The sequence below is a fragment of the Macaca nemestrina genome, chromosome 18, assembly GCF_043159975.1.
Source record: "Macaca nemestrina isolate mMacNem1 chromosome 18, mMacNem.hap1, whole genome shotgun sequence".
Classification (NCBI taxonomy): domain Eukaryota; kingdom Metazoa; phylum Chordata; class Mammalia; order Primates; family Cercopithecidae; genus Macaca; species Macaca nemestrina.
The window spans coordinates 71,277,891-71,297,053 of NC_092142.1; the positions used below are offsets into that span (position 1 = coordinate 71,277,891).

At 45.1% G+C, this 19,163-nt stretch overlaps 2 protein-coding genes and 1 long non-coding RNA gene across 10 annotated transcripts in view; 1 reads left to right on the forward strand and 2 right to left on the reverse strand.

Annotated features, from left to right (window-relative positions):
* LOC105491323 (thioredoxin like 4B) overlaps nucleotides 1-19,163 on the forward strand; it is a 68,888-nt gene that overhangs the window by 4,222 nt on the left and 45,503 nt on the right. For 3 of the 8 annotated variants that reach the window (XM_011757652.3, XM_011757650.3, XM_011757651.3), the window contains 2 exons: nucleotides 329-480; nucleotides 2,973-4,877. In XM_011757652.3, the coding sequence (XP_011755954.2) occupies nucleotides 329-480; nucleotides 2,973-3,138 (318 nt within the window). In that variant the 3' untranslated portion in view covers nucleotides 3,139-4,877. Of the gene's footprint in view, nucleotides 1-328; nucleotides 481-2,972; nucleotides 4,878-19,163 lie in introns of those variants that run through there. The other 5 variants (XR_011616559.1, XR_011616560.1, XR_011616561.1 and 2 more) reach the window with 2 other exon arrangements.
* LOC139359908 (uncharacterized) lies at nucleotides 6,201-12,147 on the reverse strand. Its single transcript, XR_011616562.1, has 3 exons — nucleotides 11,965-12,147; nucleotides 7,339-7,530; nucleotides 6,201-6,328 (listed from the first exon to the last, which is right to left on the reverse strand). It is a non-coding gene; the product is annotated as an uncharacterized lncRNA (long non-coding RNA).
* Nucleotides 13,001-15,936, reverse strand: LOC105491325 (haptoglobin-like). Its single transcript, XM_071084864.1, has 3 exons — nucleotides 15,845-15,936; nucleotides 15,010-15,084; nucleotides 13,001-13,940 (listed from the first exon to the last, which is right to left on the reverse strand). Exons 1-3 carry the CDS (start codon nucleotides 15,921-15,923, stop codon nucleotides 13,525-13,527), a joined length of 570 nt encoding a protein of 189 aa, XP_070940965.1. The 5' UTR covers nucleotides 15,924-15,936; the 3' UTR covers nucleotides 13,001-13,524.

The following is a 19,163-nucleotide window of genomic DNA, read 5'->3' on the forward strand; positions in this document are numbered from 1 at the left end:
AGCTCTTACACAGGATGGCAGCAGTAGAAATGGCCAGAAGAGGTCTTAGTTCTGGGTTAGGTCTCTTTCTGCAATGAATAAACAAGAATACTCCCATGCTGTCACCCTCCTAACCTCATGCAGTTTCCCAAGGTTCCTTCCTCACCCCGTCTGCAGGGAATGAGACTGTGGAGGATGGGGTTACCTTGTGTCTAATGTGGGAGCCACAAGGGCTGCATTGTTGGCCCAGGAGTTTTTTTCAAACAAAATACTCTGTTGTAGTAACAAGTTTCACAGAAGAAACATTAGCTGCCTCTCATATTGTAACTTTCATCTCTCTCATTTGCAGCTTTCTAAGACCTCTTCTGACTTAAGTAAAATGGCTGCTATATACCTGGTAGATGTAGACCAAACTCCAGTTTATACACAGTATTTTGACATCAGTTATATTCCGTCTACTGTCTTTTTCTTCAATGGGCAGCATATGAAAGTGGATTATGGGTAAGTGCAGTTGATCTGAAGTTATTGCAACCTTGTAAGTTTCCTTTGGTAAGCAGTTTCAGTGGCTTGCCTATTTGCATGTGATGTTGACTCTGTGAGTCTTGTATCAGCACTGTTTCCTCAATTGATGCACTCTCTAATTTTTTATGCAAAGCCTTGCTACAAAATGATAGTGTTTCAGGTATGATTGTCAAATTTTATTTATTTTTTTAATTAAAAATATGGTGCATACACATGGTTTGTCAAATTTTAATTTCCAACTTAAGTATGAAGAAATAGTACAGTTTGCGAAGCACTACCACCCATGTCTATAAAATATAAAATAGCTATGTTAACTAAATCAAGAGCTCTTAAAATTTTCCCAGAAATTTCATTTGAAACAAAATACATAGTTGTTCTTAAACTTTTGGACTGGTTGGCCAGGCGCGGTGGCTCAAGCCTGTAATCCCAGCACTTTGGGAGGCTGAGACGGGTGGATCACGAGGTCAGAAGATCGAGACCATCCTGACTAACATGGTGAAACCCCGTCTCTACTAAAAAATACACAAAACTAGCCGGGTGAGGTGGTGGGCGCCTGTACTCCCAGCTACTCGGGAGGCTGAGGCAGGAGTATGGTGTGAACCCGGGAGGCGGAGCTTGCAGTGATCTGAGATCCGGCCACTGCACTCCAGCCTGGGCGACAGAGCGAGACTCCATCTCAAAAAAAAAAAAAAAAAAACACTTTTGGACTGGTGAGTGGCATTTATAAAAGAAGCATTCCTTCCAGCAAACTAAGATGTGCTTCTCTCTTGCAAAGTTTCCTGCTTTTCGCCATTCAGAGAATTTTAAGTCATTCTTCAGCAAAGCCTGTCAAGAATAAGTAACATGAAGTCTTATTTAATGCCTTCCACTCCATCCAGTTACCATCTCAATACTTAATATTGATGATTGGATACATCCATGATTCTGACCATTTCTACTGTGGTTGAGGTGTCCACTTATCTAGATCTGTGTACCCTTTTTGTCTTTATTTGAAAGTGTGTGGGATATCTGTTTTAAAGTGTTTTAGGCTGGGCACAGTGGCTCACGCCTGTAATCCCAGCACTTTGGGAGGCTGAGGCAGGCGGATCATTTGAGGTCAGGAGTTCAAAACCAACCTGGCCAACATGGTGAAACCCCATCTCTACTAAAAATACAAAAATTAGCCGGGTGTTGCCAAGCGTGATTGGGCGCGGTGGCTTACACGTGTAATCCCAGTACTTTGGGAGGCCGAGGCAGGTGGATCACGAGGTCAGGAGATCGAGACCATCCTGGCTAACACACTGAAACCCTCTCTCTACTAAATATACAAAAAATTAGCTGGGCGCGGTGGCAGGTGCCTGTAGTTCCAGCTACTCTGGAGATTGAGGCAGGAGAATGGCGTGAACCCAGGAGGTGGAGCTTGCAGTGAGCCAAGATCGCACCACTGCACTGCAGCCTGGGCAACAGACTGAGACTCCGTCTCAAAAGAAGAAAAAAGTTAGCCGGGCATGATCGTGGGCGCCTGTAATCCCACCTACTCAGGAGGCTGAGGCAGGAGATTCTCTTGAGCCTGAGAGGTGGAAATTGCAGTGAGCAGAGATCACACCACTACACTCCAGCCTGGGGACAGCAAGACTCCATCTCAAAACAACAACAATAACAACAACAAAAAACACAAAATATTTTAAAGCTGTTTATTCTACTGGAACACAGTTGATGTAAGTATTAACTTGGGACAGCGTTTTAAGGGGGCCAGTTCAACATTATGTATCAAATACTTTAAAGTGTTTACACTTTTTAACCCAGTAATTACACTTCCAGGACTTTAATATGATGTTGTAGATGCAGATTTAACAACTGAAAGAAATACATGTTAGCTAGAAAAAAGCATATTACTGAATAATTTGTATGACATAATTTCCAGTGTTGGGAAAAAAGAAGTATGTATCTGCATGTACACACACACACAATTGGAAGGATGTACACTGAAAAGTGACCTCTGGCCTCATCGGTGATTTTGTTTCTTTCTTTAAAATTTTTATAGTAACGTACCTGATGTTTGAGATACTTTTCTTAAAAAAATAATTTTTTAATACCTACTACTCAAAAGTATAAGCGACTAGAACTTAAAGGCCGTGAGTATTGAATGGGCTTTGCACGGTGCCCAGGCAAAAACAACAGCAAACACAGAAACACTGTACATTCCAACACTTGGTGATATGAGAAGTGATAAAAATAGATTTTGTGATTACGATAGATTTGAAGCTGAAGCTTTTCACGTGACAGCTTTCATGCTAGTGGCCCACAGCACTGGGTTTAGTCATTTACTAAATGGAAAAAAATGATTGAAAAAAGTGTTGGGCTTTATGTCTGAAGTCTCATTGACAAGAAGAAAATAACAAAGCTGTTGTTCATTTTGTTTATCCTGAAAGTCTTCCACAAGTGATTATTCAAAGTTCTTAGAGCAGTTGTTTCTCTTCTATGGTGTCTAGATCTCCAGATCACACTAAGTTTGTGGGAAGCTTCAAAACCAAACAAGACTTCATAGATTTGATTGAAGTAATCTATCGAGGAGCAATGAGGGGGAAGCTTATTGTCCAAAGTCCTATTGATCCCAAGAATATTCCCAAATATGACCTTCTCTATCAAGACATTTAGTACATTAACTGATGTCAAAGATGAAGAAAAAGGCACATCTTGACAAGTACCTGAATCCAGCTGTGCTGTTTCTGAAGTCCTTTGGAAACGTGTCCCAGACGAGAAGAGGTTATACTTGCATGTAGAAAACCTGGCCCCTGAGGAGAAGACCCCGCTGGTTCTCTGATGACCTGGGATGCCTGTCTACTCCCTGCAAGCCTAGAGCAGCCAAGTCATTGGTGTTCATTTTCCCCACGGTGATTTTTGTAACTTCTCTCTCTAATGTTTTTCTTTATTCCTTTAATACAGAGTCCTCCAAAACATTGGCTAGTACAATTTGATTTAATCATGTTCATTTGATACACAAGTGAACTGGAAAGTCACTTCCCATAGAAGCAAAAGTACTTATTTTCTACCCTAGCTGGCTGCATGCCTGCACACACACATGCACACACTCTCACACTCTCACACACACACACCCCTTTGCCCATTTCTCCACTCATACATCCCTCATGCTTTCCCATCTCCAGTCTGTATTACTGTAGTTTCTCTTCAAATAAATAATTGAGCAGACAAGTTTTATTTTGGAGCCTTTTGGGTCTGACTTTTAAACATTGTCCTGGTTGGCTCTTTTTTTTTTTTTTTTTTTTTGAGATGCAGTTGCCCAGGCTGGAGTGCAGTGGTGCGATCTTGGCTCACTGCAAGCTCTGCCTCCTGGGTTCACACCATTCTCCTGCCTCAGCCTCCCGAGTAGCTGGGAATACAGGCACCTGCCACCGCGCCTGGCTAATTTTTTGTATATTTAGTAGAAATGGGGTTTCACTGTGTTAGCCAGGATGGTCATGATCTCCTGACCTCGTGATCTGCCCGCGTTAGCCTCCCAAGTGCTGGGATTACAGGCGTGAGCCACTGTGCCTGGCCCATTTAATTATTTTTTATATTATAAAATTGAATATGAAAAATGAGAATTTGAACCTTCACTCTCCACCACTCTATTCAGGTAAAACAATGCATGAGCCACCCTTAGCAGGAGCAGGTTTTTCCCAGAAGCTGCTGCCTCTTCCTGAGGCAGAAAATTGTATTACTAAAGCTCAAAACTAAAAGAGATGTCAGCATTGTTAGAAAGAAATGTCACCCTTATGGGATTTGCCTGTTTTAATAACTTTGTGAGGAATTCTGACTCTTCCGGGGCGCCTGGTGCAACCGTGGGCAAATTACTGTCCCTCTTTATGGTTACTGAAACATTTATTAGAAGGAGAGGGCAGGCGCAGAGCTGGAGAACCATGGTCGAGGCAGCTTGTGATCTGCCTAGCAGCCGCTGACCTCCTCACCAGCAGAAGCCCAGTCCTGTTCAGAGCAGCACTGTCACTGCAAGTCCATCCCCCTTTGCCAGGGGTTCCATTCCACCCCTTTTCTGCAGGGAGAGGTGCCATGAGGCTTGCTTCTGGCTTATACAGGACAGAGGGAAGGCTGCTGGGCACTGCTTGTGTTCCTGCTGATAAAAGGAGGAAGTCACTCCAGGAATAAGACAAAACGAGAGGAGGAGGCCGTCACCTCTGTCCTCTTCCATCGTACACTTCCTGCCTCTGGTTTAAGCATGATGCATGGAGCTACAACAGCCATTTTAGGCCCATGAGGTAAAACATCGACATGCTAAGAAGAACAAAAAGAGCCCGATCCCTGATGTTATTGAACTCCTGCGTGAACTCAGCCTGCCTCCCTCAGATTTCTGTGAAAGAATAAAATTTCTTTTTGCCTAAGTCACTGTTAGTCGGGTTTTCTATTCTTCAGCCCAGTTCACACAGTATTTGAGGTATGGTGAGCACTCAGCCCACCAGCCAAAACTCAGAACCTGCATGCGCAAAATTCTCGTGTCTTCTTCCTCCTGTTAGAAATAAGTTCTCGGTGCCGCAGAGGAAGAGCAGCACTCAGAAGAAAAGTTTCTCCAAGTTTACTTTGCAGAAGGGTGCTGCCTGCGCCTGTAGCAGTCACAAGAGCACACCTAACAAAGGAGAACAGAGGTGTTTAACCCTAACGCAGTTCCTGGTTCTTTGTCTTTCCCCCATTGGCTGGGGTTGGACCGCACAGTCTAGGCTGACCCCAATTGGCTGTGTGCTTGAATCTTTCTCAAAAGGCACAGGGTAAAGGTTATAGGTTAAGATTTGGAGCAAGGCAGTTTACAGCCTATGACAAGAAAGTTGGATCTTTGAAGAGGAACCTTTCTTTTATTCTGACAATTTCCCCTTTTTTGTTTTTATAATTCTTCTTCTTCGAATTATTACTTAGTAAGATTTGGCTTTGTTGCTCTTCTTGATTGTCTAGGTAAAAGTTTATCTGAATATGGAGGGGGAGTGACAGAGGAGGTTTTAGTGAGAGCCGTTTCTACGAGTCTTTGAACTAACCCACGAACACGGTGTGTGATGCAACAGCCTACAAGGATGAGTGCACTTGTAACAATTGCAAGGGAAGTGAGGATAGAGGCCATAAGTCCTTTCCATTTACCAAGCCATCTTTCCAGTAAACCTGTGAAGGGGTCATCTGTTCCAGAATTTTCAGCCAGCTCATTTGCTAGGGTGTTAAGGCCTTGTAGAGCCTTGGTAATGGTTCCATCAGGAACTGTGTTATTTGGGATCAAAGTGCAACATTGGGGTCTGATGATGACACAAACTCTGCCTTTTTCTGCTAATATCATGTCAAGAGCTAGCCTGTTTTCCCAGGCCATTTGGCTGGTGGGACCAAATTGCTCCGCTATCCCATTAATGGCATCTCTGGTATAAATAACAAATCGTTGTTGATTGTCACATGTATAATTTATCCAATCTACGTTTTTGTTTATCGTAGACCACCAAAGTAAGACTGACTAAAACCCAGCAGCTATTTGATTTCAAGCTTTAAATTCATTGGCTACTCCTTGTGGTACTCCAATTGCCTCTATATAGACGTGGGGGTCGAAAGACCCTTGAGCTTCTCTTTTTTCCCAAGAGGGTGACTTTTTGCCAGACTGATGAAATGCCAGGGTGATAGAGATGGCCAATTGGATTAGAGCACAAGTGACACTCCAATTATTTGGCAGCGTACCCAGTAGAGGTCCTCCATAATACCACCGAACATCTGCTCATGGATAGATGAGGGCAGTCTGATTGGTGAGCTATCGAAAAGGCTTAGATTCGCTGCATCCTGTTAGATTCCCGAAAAATGCCAAGTTTTCCCCCTGTTGCGAGAAACATGAGGTAAAATTGGCATGAGAGGCCAGGTACCAGATGGCCCTTGGGGGCTGACCCACAGAGCAGTCTTTGACTTTCAGGAAAAGCAGTGAGAGAGTGGTGCATGACTTACTACCCCAGGCTGGGGGATGCTGGAAGAGAGCTACCATACAGTCCATGCCCGGTTGGTTAGACCATCCAAACAGGAAAAGAACTATTTGGATTTCTGGCCTGCCTGTTGCACAGGTGTAATAGTCACTTTTATTTAAAGTGCACACTGAGTATTTGATCAATTTCAGCCAGGCATTTGTTTCTTGGTATCTGGTCTCAATAACCAGGGTGTGTTTTAGGTCTTTGACTTCCACTATGGCCACTTTAGTTTTGTCATTAGGTAATGGCAAGATAGTTGTTTGATTTGGAGGAGATCTTGGGGAAGGAAGAGGTGCTGGAGGGGTGACAAAACCAATCTCCAAGGACCCTATGGGGTCTTTCCCAGTAACATCTGCCCCTGTACCATAAAAGCGACTTAGGGTGGGAATAGGGTTAGCGGAGATTGAAGTAGTAATAGAAATATGCACCGGGTTACGTCAGGTGTTGGCAGTTAAAGGAGTTATTTCGTTTAGTAAAATGGATATAAGGTTTTAGGGAGGTACAGCCTGCTGGGGAAGTCCAGCCTTGGGACTGAGTGGTCTAGGGAATATCGTACCAGGAATGGTAGGGTAGCCAATTATAGGGAATCTTACAAGGATCAGATTGAGGGTGGGGTGAGTACCAAAGGCAAAGATACTTTTCCGAAGAGGCTAGTTGCCTTTAACTTGGTAGGTCTCCGCAAGGTATGGCTAGGCAAGCATCAAACTCAACAGCTTGAGGGGAGGCTGATTTGGTTACATTAATAATGAAATGCCCCTGGGCAATTAGGAGGAAGAAGAGACAAATTAGACCTTTTGAATGTTAATTTTGAGGGAGTTGGTCCTGGAGTGGTGGTCCATGATTCCGTAAGGGGTGGGGTCCTTTTTACCCGAGTGTGATGAGTCCACCCCTGTTCAGCTGTTGGGACTGCTGTTTCAAGTGTTAGGAATATTAGATAGCGTCCCTCCCATGATGGTTCCAGTTTTTCTTTCTCCAGCTTTTGATGAGCACATAATCCCCAGGCTGATGTGGGTGTACTGGAAACTCTAGAGGTGGCGTTTGTGCTAAGAGGCCTTGGATCCTGAGGGAAGACAGGGTGGAAGACAGACAACATATATAGTTTTTAAGAAATTGATCTTTTGTTTCCAATGTGGGGATGTCAGTGGTGGAATTTAAGTATGGCAATCTGTAGAGCATTTCATAAGGGGACAGGCTGATATCTTTTCAAGGGGTGGTATGAATTCTTAGTACGGCGATAGGGAGGCAGTTCGTCCATGGCAGTCGGGTTTTGAAGATTAGTTTAGTTAGGTGATTTTTTTAGAGTTTGTTTCATTCTTTCTACTTTTCATAATGAGGGTGGGTGCCAGGGAGTATGGTATTCCCATTTTTTTTCTAGTGTCTGGGTTAATCCTTTAATGACCTGTGCAGTAAAATGGGTTCCATTGTCTGAGTCAATGTTCTCTATTAATCTGAATCTGGGTATGATGTAGTCTCTTGTGATACCTTACCCTGTTTTAATATGAATTGACTGTCCCTTAGCTGAGAAAGCCGGACAGACTCCGTTTGGCTCCTTCATTTGCAAGACATCAAGGGCTCCTTACCCACCCGCTTCCTCAAGGATTTAACTTGTGCAAGAACTCCCAGCACATCAAAGAGTGCAATTAACTTATAAGGTATTGTGGCAAACTATATCCACAGTTCCCAGGAATTCGCCCAGTTGATAGTACTTATAGCCCCCGCGTTTGTGTCCGATAGATAGCATCCAAGGCCCTCGCACCTATCACCTTGTGATGGATTTAAAGCCCCTGCACCTGGAACTGTTTGTTTTCCTGTAACCATTTGTCTTTTTGCTTGTTTTACTTCTGTGAGATTGCTTCAGCTTGATTCCCACTCCCCTTTCTAAACCAAAGTATAAAAAAAAATCTAGCCCCTTTTTCAGGGCCGAGAGAATTTTGAGCACTATCCGTCTCTCGGTCACCAGCTAATAAAGGACTCCTGAATTCATGTTGAAGTGTGGCGTTTCTCTATAACTCGCTCAGTTACAACACTATTGGTACTTTAACTACATTATTGTCAGTTGCACTTGGCAGGTGAATGGCTTCCACCCAGTGAGTGAGATGGTCCATTATAACTAACAAATATTTGAGGCAGCCTATTTGGGGCATTTCAGTATAGTCTCTTTGGACACTTTGGAATGGCCTTAGCCCAGGATTTCTTCCCCCAAAGGGTGGTTTTTTTAAAGTTTGTTTATTGGTTTTTCTGCACACCATACAACTGTCTGTGACTTGCCTGGTAAGGGTATAAATCCCTATACACCTCTACGTTCTAAGGACTGCGTCACACATGGCTTGGGGACCCTAATGAATTCCTTGGTGAAGTTGTGCTAAGATTTCTCTCATTAGGGGCTTAGACAACATTTCTTTGTTACCTGGCAGTATCCATTTCACTTCTGAGTTTTCATTAGCCCCTATTTTCTTTAATTTTTATGTGGTTGGGAGAAGATGGGGGTTGCGAATGGGGAAGGGAGACAAGGGGTTAAATGGAAAATGGGTGCTTCTTGGGAAGCGAATCTCGAAAGAGGGACCTTTTTGGTGTCCTGGGACATAAACAATGACTGTATCCTCTGGTAGCTGAAGGTTTTCTAATACTTGCATGATTAACTCTTTGTGGACAAGGTTTTGGCCCTTGCTAGTAATAAGACCTCGTTCAGTCCAATCTTCCCAAAGGTATGGGCCACTCCAAAAGCATATTTGGAATTGGTGTAAATATCCCTTCTCGATTCTGCAGATATTTTAAGGCTTGATTTAGTGCAAACAACTCACATGTTTAGTTAGACCAGTTACTGGGCAGTCTCCGTGATTCAACTTCTGTGAGAGTTTCTTCATCAACCACTGAGTAGCCATTATGTTTTTTCTCTTCAATTACCCAGGAGGAGCCGTCAACAGAGAAATGGTGCCCGGTTTTTAAAGGGGTCTCACTTAGATCAGGCCTTACTTTAGTCTGATGATTGATTAAGTCTAAGCTTTTGTGCTCAGGGTCTCCGGCATTTGGATTTCCTGTCAGGAAGGTGGTGGGGTTGGCCAGCTGCAGTGGCTCATGCCTGTAATCCCAGCATTTTGGGAGGCCGAGGTGGGTGGATCACCTGAGGTCAGGAGTTCAAGACCAGCCTGACCAACATGGAGAAACCCCATCTCTACTAAAAATACAAAAAAATTAGTCAGGTGTGGTGGCACATGCCTGTAATCCCAGCTACTCGGTAGGCTGAGACAGGAGAATTCACTTGAACCCGGGAGGCAGAGGTCGTGGTGAGCCAAGTTGTGCCATTGTACTCTAGCCTGGGCAATAAGAGTGAAACTGTCTCAAAAAAAAAAAAAAAGGCTGGGCGCGGTGGCTCAAGCCTGTAATCCCAGCACTTTGGGAGGCCAAGACGGGCGGATCACGAGGTCAGGAGATCAAGACCATCCTGGCTAACACAGTGAAACCCCATCTCTACTAAAAAATACAAAAAACTAGCTGGGCGAGGTGGCGGGCGCCTGTAATCCCAGCTACTTGGGAGGCTGAGGCAGGAGAAGGGCGTAAACCCAGGAGGCGGAGCTTGCAGTGAGCTGAGATCCAGCCACTGCACCCCAGCCTGGGCGACAGAGCGAGACTCTGTCTCAAAAAAAAAAAAAAAAAAGGAAGGTGGCAGGGTTGAGCTCATTGTCAGTGGTTAGGGTTAAATCACCTTTTTCTAATAGGATAGCTTCATATTTTAGGATTCTTGAATCCGTAAGCTATCTCCCTGCTTTTTGGCCAAGAATGGTTTTAACCTGATGGGGTATGCTTACAATGAGACTTCCCCCAAAGGGTATTTTTCTACTTTCTTTTGTCAATAAAGCAGTTGCTGCTATAGATTAGATACATTCAGGTCACCCATGGGTTACTAGGTCAAGAATACTTGACAGAAAGGCTGCGGGCTGGCGATGGCCCCCATGCTTTTGAGTGAGTACTCCTATAGCTGCCCCCTTGCTTATATTAGCAAAAAGGTGAAATGGCTGTTCTAAGGATGGCAGAGCTAAGACAGGGGCAGTTATAAGTAGATGTTTTAGTTTCTCAACTTGCTGGACTTCTTGTGGAGTCCAAAGAAAGGGGTCGGGCCCTTCTTGGGTGAGTTTTAGATATAGAGGCTTTGTCTTTAAGGCATAAGAGTGAATCCACAGGCAACAATTTCCAACTAGCCCCAAGAATTTTCTAAGTTTTTGTTTTGTCTCAGGCAATGGCAAGGATATGATCCCTTGAATTTGTTCGGGCCGTATCTTCCGCTTCCCTTTGCTTGTTAAGTGCCCTGTGTATTTTACCTCGGGTTCTGCGAGCTGGAGTTTACTTTTTGGACCCATAACCGTTGTTTCCTTAGGAAATTTAGAATTGTGTTTACTTGGTCTTTGGTGCCTCCGGAAATGAGCAGGTCGTCCACATATTGGAGTAGACATAAGGATGATGAAAGAGTGAAATTCTCTAGGACTTGTTCCAAAATTTGACTGAATAGGTTTGGAGAGTCTGTAAACCCTTGGGGTAGAACTGTCCATTGGTACTGTTGCCTCCAACTGGAGTGAGGGTCCTCCCATTCGAAAGCAAATATGTCCCAGCTATCCTCAGCTAAGGGGCAAGCCCAGAAGTCATCCTTGAGGTCTATTACTGTGAACCACTGGCGGTCATGAGGGATCTGGCTGATAATGGTGTAAGGGTTAGGAATGACAGGGTGGGTGGTCTGGACTATTTGGTTAATGGCTCAAAGGTCTTGTAGTAGTCGATATGACCCGTCTGACTTTTTTATAGGCAGTATTGGAGTGTTGTAAGAGGACATACAGGGTTTAAGAAGTTCTTCCTGAAGGAGACCTTCGATTATAGGTTATAAACCTATTCTGCCTTTCAAGGGAATAGGGTACTGTTTTCTCTTTACAACTTCCCCAGGATTTCTTAATTTTACATGGATTGGAGAAACTTGTAATTTCCCCCAATTTCCTTCCTCTGACTATACACCAGAATGGATTTGGCTCTCCTCTAGGATTTAAAGTAAGTTTAAGGAAGTAGAGAATTTTCCTTGATTAACATATAGACCTATACCTAATTTTATCATTAAGTCCCTCCCGAACAGGTTTGTCCCTGCTTCTGGAATTAGCAGGAATTTGATGCTAGCTAATTAGTCCTGATACATGACTTTGCAGAAGCCCACAGGCTGGGCCAGGAGGTGGTGCTGGGGAGGAAGGCAGAGAAGATGAGCGATCAAGAGAATGCCACAGCTTTTCTCTAACTGTTATTTTACCAGAAGCCACTTAATACAATCAGACAATTCTTTAAGAAAACTGGAGACTGCCTTCTTCTTCCAAGAAACTTGGTGCTAAAGAGAACTACAAGAGGAAAAGGTGTAACTGACTGTGTTCTGAGAGGCATTTTTTAAGCGTTTGGTGTTTCCCGGTTTCTGGCTACTATCTCACAGGTTCTAGAATACAGGTCTTATTGGCCTACTAGTGCTAACCTGTTGAAGTTTATTGATGAATCTGCAGGGCGCCTGTGAGGAGAGCTTCAGAGAGATGGCCAGACCCTGGTGAGAGAGAGTGACATCAGTGTCGTTTTACACCCTGCAAAGGAGGGGCCGTGTTTTGGCATAAGAAGGCGGCGCATTGGTGATTGGTGGTATTGAAGGCTTATAGCAAGAGAAAATTCCATTAGAAGAACTTCTGTTTATCAGAGTTCCAGAACCTTTCTTCTGGGAGACCCTTGATAGCGTGACCTGCCATCAGTAGAGGAGGCTCAGCCAGCTTGCATTTGATTCCTGGCGAAGGGTGGGTTTGTTCCAAGTAGGAAAAGCAGCTTGTACTGAGGCAGGGACTCTACCTCCCACTCTTTACAGAGTCCCGGAAGGTTATTGCTGATAGGGACATTACTCTGGCTCAAGTCCTTCATGGAAGAGACCAGGAACTGATGGCCAGGAAGCCTAAATTACTTAGCAAATGTTTGGGCCAAGCTGTGATTTGGACCCAGCACATCCAGAGATCCTGCCTTTACATCATCGTCTTTTGTTTTCCAGAGTGCTGGTAGGTTAGATCCCAAACTCTGAAGTACTGTCTGTGTCAAAACACTTTCTCCCCATCCCACTTTGAACTAGCCTCTTCCTCAGCAGGCCACGCCTTTTCTCCTAATTCACTTTGAAGAGGCAACAGGATACAGTGAAAAGAGCTCTGAGTTTGTATCAAACAGGGCTGGGTTCAAAGTTCTGCTTCATTGTTTCATGGCTATGTAACCTTAAGCAACTCACTTACCATCTCTGAGTCTCTGTTTCCTTCTCTGTAACACAAGGACAACAGTTGCCTTTCTGGGGCCTAGCATTCAATAGGCACTCAGTCAGTGAGCATGATTCCCTAAGGTGGAAGAGTTTGTATCACCTTCGGGATTTCCAGTGGGTTTGGGGTGTTCTCTTCCATAATCTCAGTAGACTCTATACCTTCTGGCTACCCTGGACCATAAAGGAGTGAATAAAGAAGTTTCAAGACTGAACACAACACAGAAATGAGTCAAAAGAAAGCTCTTTATTGATTGATTCAGCAACGCAGGGCTGGCACCCATCAGCTTCAAACCACATCTTATCCCGTCCACTCTTGTCCATTCCCATCCACTTTGTCCTCTTCCAGGCTGGAATCTTGCTTTCAGGCAAGGGCTTCCGGCCAGGCTTGCATTAGTTCTTGGCTATGGTTTTCTGAACCCAGTCCTAGATGGAAGTCACCTTCACATACACACCATACTTAGCCACACCACAGCTCTTATCAAAGCTTAGGATCCCAGCCGCATACCAGGTATCCTCCTCCATGTCGTGAACGGCAAAGGCAGTGCCCGCATCGCCATCGCAGGTGTCTTCCTGGTACTTAGACATGCCGGCACAGAAGGTGTGTTCATTCAGTATGGGCTGCTCCCCTACAGGGCTCTTCGGTGCCTTCCTTTTGGGGCATTTGCTGCCTTCATAGTGCTTTATGCAATTGTATTGGTCAGCCACAGGCAGCATGACATACTTCAGATGGTCAGTAAATTTAAAATTGGCATTTCACCCCCAGCCAGACACGTAACCCACACGCCCTACTTCTGCATAATCCTTTGAAGGTAGGCAGATGGGCATCACTCTCTCATTAACAGGCACCTTCTGTTTGAGTTTGATGAGCCCAATATCTACCTGGGAGTAGTTAGGGTGTAGAACCACCTTCTCAATCTCTACAAGCTGCTTTTTCCCCACATAGAGTGTTAAAGTAGGGGCAATGTCTTTCGCTGTTGCATTTTCTGAATGGATCAGGAAGAGGTTTTTAGCCGTGGTCAGCAGCCATTGTTCATTGATCAGCGTGGCCCCTGTGGTGAGATTATGGCGGGAAACCATCTTAGCCTGCCAGGGAAAGCTGCCTTTGGCATCCAGGTGTCCACCCAGGATCCGCTGCACTGCGTCTGCCGGATTCTTGGGCTTCCCACACACTGTCAAGGAGAGCAAGACACTCGTGAGTGGAAATGTGCTAGAGCCTTTCCATCTGAGAAAGAGGGGTAAAAGCATGGGTGGCTGTCACTGCTGCGTAAACTAGAAAGAATTAAATGCTTTGCCCTTATCACCTGCTCATCTCATTCCCAATAGTTGCAGTTCTAAAATAATTTTTTAAATTGTTTACATTACAAAAAACTCTATTTCTAACTAAGGAAATTAGAAATACTGAGTTTTTTGAGCCCTGGCTGGTGAATTATATTTAAGCGGTTATCCCAACAAAGGAATTTTCACAATTCCCTGAAATTCATTGAAAGGTCTAGGGGCCAGACATGGTGGCTCACGCCTGTAATCCCAGCACTTTGGAAGGCTGAAGCAGTTGGATCACCTGAGATCAGGAATCAGCACCATCGCACTCCAGCCTCGGCAACAAAAGCAAAACTCTGTCTCAAAAAATAAAAAACAAAGAAAAAGAAGAAGAAAGGGCTAGGAACTATAATAATTCATTATCTCTGAAGAAAGAGGAATCTAGAGCAACATTGACTGGAGCTCATATTTTGTAGATGTTGCAGTTAATATGAGGCAGGTTGGGAGTTCTGCACCACTCACAGCAGAAGAGGCTGGGCCTTTGCCTCTGGTTCTTAGAGGGAAAGCAGAGAGCAACAACTCTTATTAATAACGAGAAGCAGCAGTCCCAGCCCACATCCATTTTTAGGCTTCCATGGATTAAGATTATATGTTATCCCTTGACTTGTTCTCCCTGGAGCTTGCTTCTCTTTAGACCCAGGGCTCTCTAGCAGGTTCTCTGTATGCACAGGCTCTCCTGATCTGTGGGCAGTGTAGACAGTGGATTCAGCCAGTGCCCTTCAGGCCCCAATAAACAAGACCCTTGGTGACCTTTAGGGAGTCATCACCTAACTGCTTCAGTCTCTCCCTGGCCAGCTGCGGTTCTCCCACATCCCTCCTCTTGGCTCTTGTGTGCTCAGAGGAAGCCGCACTGGAAGGCTGTGCCTCTAGGACGTTCCCACCCAGAAGTCTGACTGCACTGGTAAAGTGCTCAGCACCCACCTGCTTCACATTCAGGAAGTTTATCTCCAACAGCCTTATTTGTCCACTGCTTCTCATTGTTTAAGGTGTACACTCCTGAAACAAAAGGCAAGAAATGAGCCAAAGGCTAAGTCAAGTCTGCACCCAGAGCAGAATGAGAAGGCATGCATTTAAGGAGAAGAGTTAAAAAGAAGAAGAAGAAGAAAGGGGGCAGATAGGAAGGGAGAAAGGAGAGAAAATATGAGGAGGAGGGAAAGAGTGCTGTGCTGGAAACCAAGTGCCTGGACTCCAGTTACGCCCAGCAGAACACACTGTGGTCATGTTGGTCACAGCCAGGCAGCACACGGAGGGCTCGGGGTTCAAATCCTGACTGCGTCTTACAGGCTGCCTGAATTTGGGCAAGAGACTCAACCTGTCTGTGCCTCTGTTTGCTTATCAGCAAAGAAAGAATGACAACCTCTATTCTGAGGGGTACTGTGAGGACTAAGTGAGCAAATAAATATGAAGCACTTAGAGCAGTGCCAGGACAGCAAGACTCACTAGGTAAGGGTCACCTGGCGTCATCAGCATTCCTCCTTTTCCCACATCTCCCGCTGGAGATGGAAATCTGACTCTGAGATAAGTAGGCTGCATGGCATGGCCTCCCCTTAACAAAACAGAAAACTTGAGGCTGACAAAAGTTCATCTGCCCGAAGGGCCACAGCTACTGACAACAAAACACTTATTAGAATCTAAATCTCCTGGCTCCAAGGAGAGCAATGAACTTTCTGGTGAATCACCCCAGCACCGCCCATCATGGAAATGTCAGAGCAGGGGTTGTATGTAGGGCACAGAGAGACAGTTGTCCACGTCTTACCATCTCCTTCTGTGCGCAGCCTGTAGTAGTTCTTACACTGGTAGCGAACCAAGTGCTCCACGTAGCCTTTTGCAATCATAGGGGGCTTCAGGAAGCTGTCATCTGCAAAGAGAGAGAAGCAAGAGAGTTTACTATTTGGAAATTGTTCCCAGAGACCTATGAAAAATCAGATGAGGCCGGGCGCGGTGGCTCAAGCCTGTAATCCCAGCACTTTGGGAGGCCGAGGTGGGTGGATCACGAGGTCAGGTGGTCGAGACCATCCTGGCTAATACGGTGAAACCCCATCTCTATTAAAAATACAAGAAAATTAGCCGGGCGTGGTGGCAGGCGCCTGTAGTCCCAGCTACTCGGGAGGCTGAGGCAGGAGAATGTCATGAACCCGGGAGGTGGAGCTTGCAGTGAGCCGAGATCGTGCCACTGTACCTCCAGCCTGGGTGACAGAGCGAGACTCCGTCTCAAAAAAAAAAAAAAAAAAAGAAAAATCACATGAGAGGAAGCTGCTCTGCACATCAATCTCCTTCTGCCCCAAATAGAAGCCAACAGAAGTGCACGCTCCCCTCATTTCTGGCAGGAACCCTAATGTTCCTGGCAGTCCTGAAAGCTCAGAGGTCAGGATAAGAAGGGGAAACTTTCTTCTCTCAAAGAAAGAATGCAGACCCGAGAGGGTAAGAGTGGGATGCGGCAGTGCCAGGGATGCATGCTCCTACCCAACCAAAGACTGACCTGAGATATCCGTGACATCATTGCCTGAGTACAATGCAAAAAGCTGTCGTCCCCAGAGCAGGAGGGAAATGACAGCTCCCAGGTCACTGCAGAGAGAAAACAAGAAGGAGTGGAAAGCTGGTCTCCCTGCTTCACAGCACATGCATGCATCCACACACACATGCATGTACCCACACACGCGTGCGCACACACACACACACACATGCATACACACACATTCCTCCCACTAATCAGCCAGAAAAGAAAATCGATATATGGAAGTGCCAGGACCAAGAAGTTTGCCCCCGCCCCCTCACACACATGCTTTAGCAGCAGCTTCTGAGCATACCATGCTTCCAGCAAGCTCTGTCATGCTGGGAATTCTGCAGAAGCTTCAGAGAGGGATAGAAGGGTACATAGGTAGGAGGGGGCCTCAGTTTCTGACCGCAGTCAGGAAAATACGTTGGCAATAATGCAGGAGCCCTCCAGGAAAGAGAAACCTCCCTCAGGCACCCCAAAGATACTGGTAATGAAATGTAGATAACTCAAAGATGGGAACACAGGGCTTAGTATGCTATTCCCTCTACTTCTTGAAATTTTCCATAATCAAAGGTTCCTTAAATATATAATTGTTGAAAACAAATGCTTGGTGCCGCAAAGAAGAACTAGCACTGAGACAAAGGACAAAGGGTCTCTCAGCAAGGCAAATTTAATTTTGCAGAAGGTTGCTCCTCATAGGTTCGGTCGCCACAAGAGCACCACGAACAAAGGAAAGCAGAGGTTTTTATCTCTAACGCCGCTTGTCCCTGCTACTGTGTCCTGACTTCATTGGCTAGAGTTGGACTGCACAGTCCCTAAGTTGAACCCGGTTGGCTAACTTGAAAAGTGCAGGAATGTGACTACACCAGTGGGAAGGTGGGAAGATCAACTTTGCCAGGAGAAGCCGTTGTGATGGGAGGGGTAACTCACAGAGTGGGTAGCAGATGTGGAATGTGGGCTCTATAGATAATGACTGGTGGGAAGATTGTTTACCAGGGCAGGGGGAACACAGAGAGTAAGGAAGTCTGGCCTTGAAAGCAGGGAGCAAAGGACAAGGAAACTTCAGCAAGCTAAACCTTTGAAGAAGAATTTCTTACTGTATTTAACAATCCCCCCTTTAAATATTTTATAGTATTTTTTCTTTAAACCTTTTTAACATAGTTTGGCTCTGTTATTCTACTTGGTCTTCTAAAAAAGCTCACTGGAATAAGGAGGAGGATGATTGAGGGAAGTTTTGGGGAGAGCTGTTTCAATAAGCTTTTGTATTAATCCTCAGGCACAGGGTATGACACAGCATCCTACAAGAATAAGCAACCCTATTCTGATGGCAAGAGACATGAGGATTGAGAACATTAGTCCCTTCCATTTGCCGAACCAATTTCCCATTAAATTTGTGAAGGGGTCGTTTAGTCCAGAATTTTTAGCTAGCTCATTTGATAAGGCAGTAAGACCTTGTAGTGCTTTTGTTATGGTCAGAGCAGTATTATTAGGGGTAAAATATAGCATTGGGTTCCGATAATGACACAAACTCCACCCTCTTTCGCTAGTATCATGTCTAATGCTATCTTATGTTCCCAGGCCATTTGACTGGTGGGTCCTAATTGTTCAGCTGTCCCTTTAAGAGCATCTCTAGTATAATTAACAAATCGTAGGCTGGGCGCAGTGGCTCACGCCTTTAATCCCAGCACTTCGGGAGGCCGAGGCAGGCAGATCACCTGAGGTCGGGAGTTTGAGACCAGCCTGACCAACATGGAGAAACCCCGTCTCTACTAAAAATACAAAATTAGCCAGGTGTGGCGACGCATGCTTGTAATCCCAGCTACTCGGGAGGGTGAGGCAGGAGAATTGCTTGAACCCAGGAGGCAGAAGTTGTGGTGAGCCTAGATCACGCCATTGCATTCCAGCCTGGGCAACAAGAGCAAAACTCCATCTAAAAAAAAAAAATCGTCGTTGGTTGTAATAAATGTAGTTTATCTAATTCACATTTTTATTTATAGTTAACCACCAGAAGAACGTGGATTCAAATCCTGCAGTTGTCTGATTTGGGGTCTTAAATTCATCTGGCACTCCTCGTGGGACTCCAGTGGAATCTTTATAAATATGGGAGTCAACAGACCCATGAGGGGCCTCTCTTATTTTACAGTGTTTGGTTTCTATCTTTTCTGGTTGATGGAACGCCGGGGTGAAAGGGATGGCCAATGGAATTAGAGCACAAGTTCTGCTCCAGTTACTCGGCAGAGTGTCCAATAATGGTCCACCACAATACCACCATACATCTGCTCAAGGATGACTAAGGGCAGACTGATGGGTAAGCTCTTGGAAGGACTTAAGCTCACTCCATCCCATTAAGGCTCCAAGGAGCACCAGTTTTTCTCCCTGTTGTGTGAGAGACGCGAAGTAAAGTTGGCACTGGGAGACGGAAGCTGATGGCCCTCAGGGGCTGACCCTCAGGGTGTTGAGCTTCAGGGAACAGCAGAGAAAGAGCGTGACATGATTTGTCGCCCCAGGTTATGTGGTCTTAGAAGAGAACTACCATACAGCTTATGCCTGGTCAGTTAGAAGACCATCTGAGTGGAAA

What these genes read in the sequence shown, in the direction of transcription:
- LOC105491325 (XM_071084864.1), bottom strand. Translation starts at nt 15,923, where the DNA reads ATGATTGCAAAAGGCTACGTGGAGCACTTGGTTCGCTACCAGTGTAAG. An exon ending in GCTGCGCACAGAAGGAGATG is followed by an intron (nt 15,085 to 15,844) that starts GTAAGACGTGGA and finishes CTTTTGTTTCAG; the next exon opens with GAGTGTACACCTTAAACAAT. An exon ending in ACTTCCTGAATGTGAAGCAG is followed by an intron (nt 13,941 to 15,009) that starts GTGGGTGCTGAG and finishes TCTCCTTGACAG; the next exon opens with TGTGTGGGAAGCCCAAGAAT.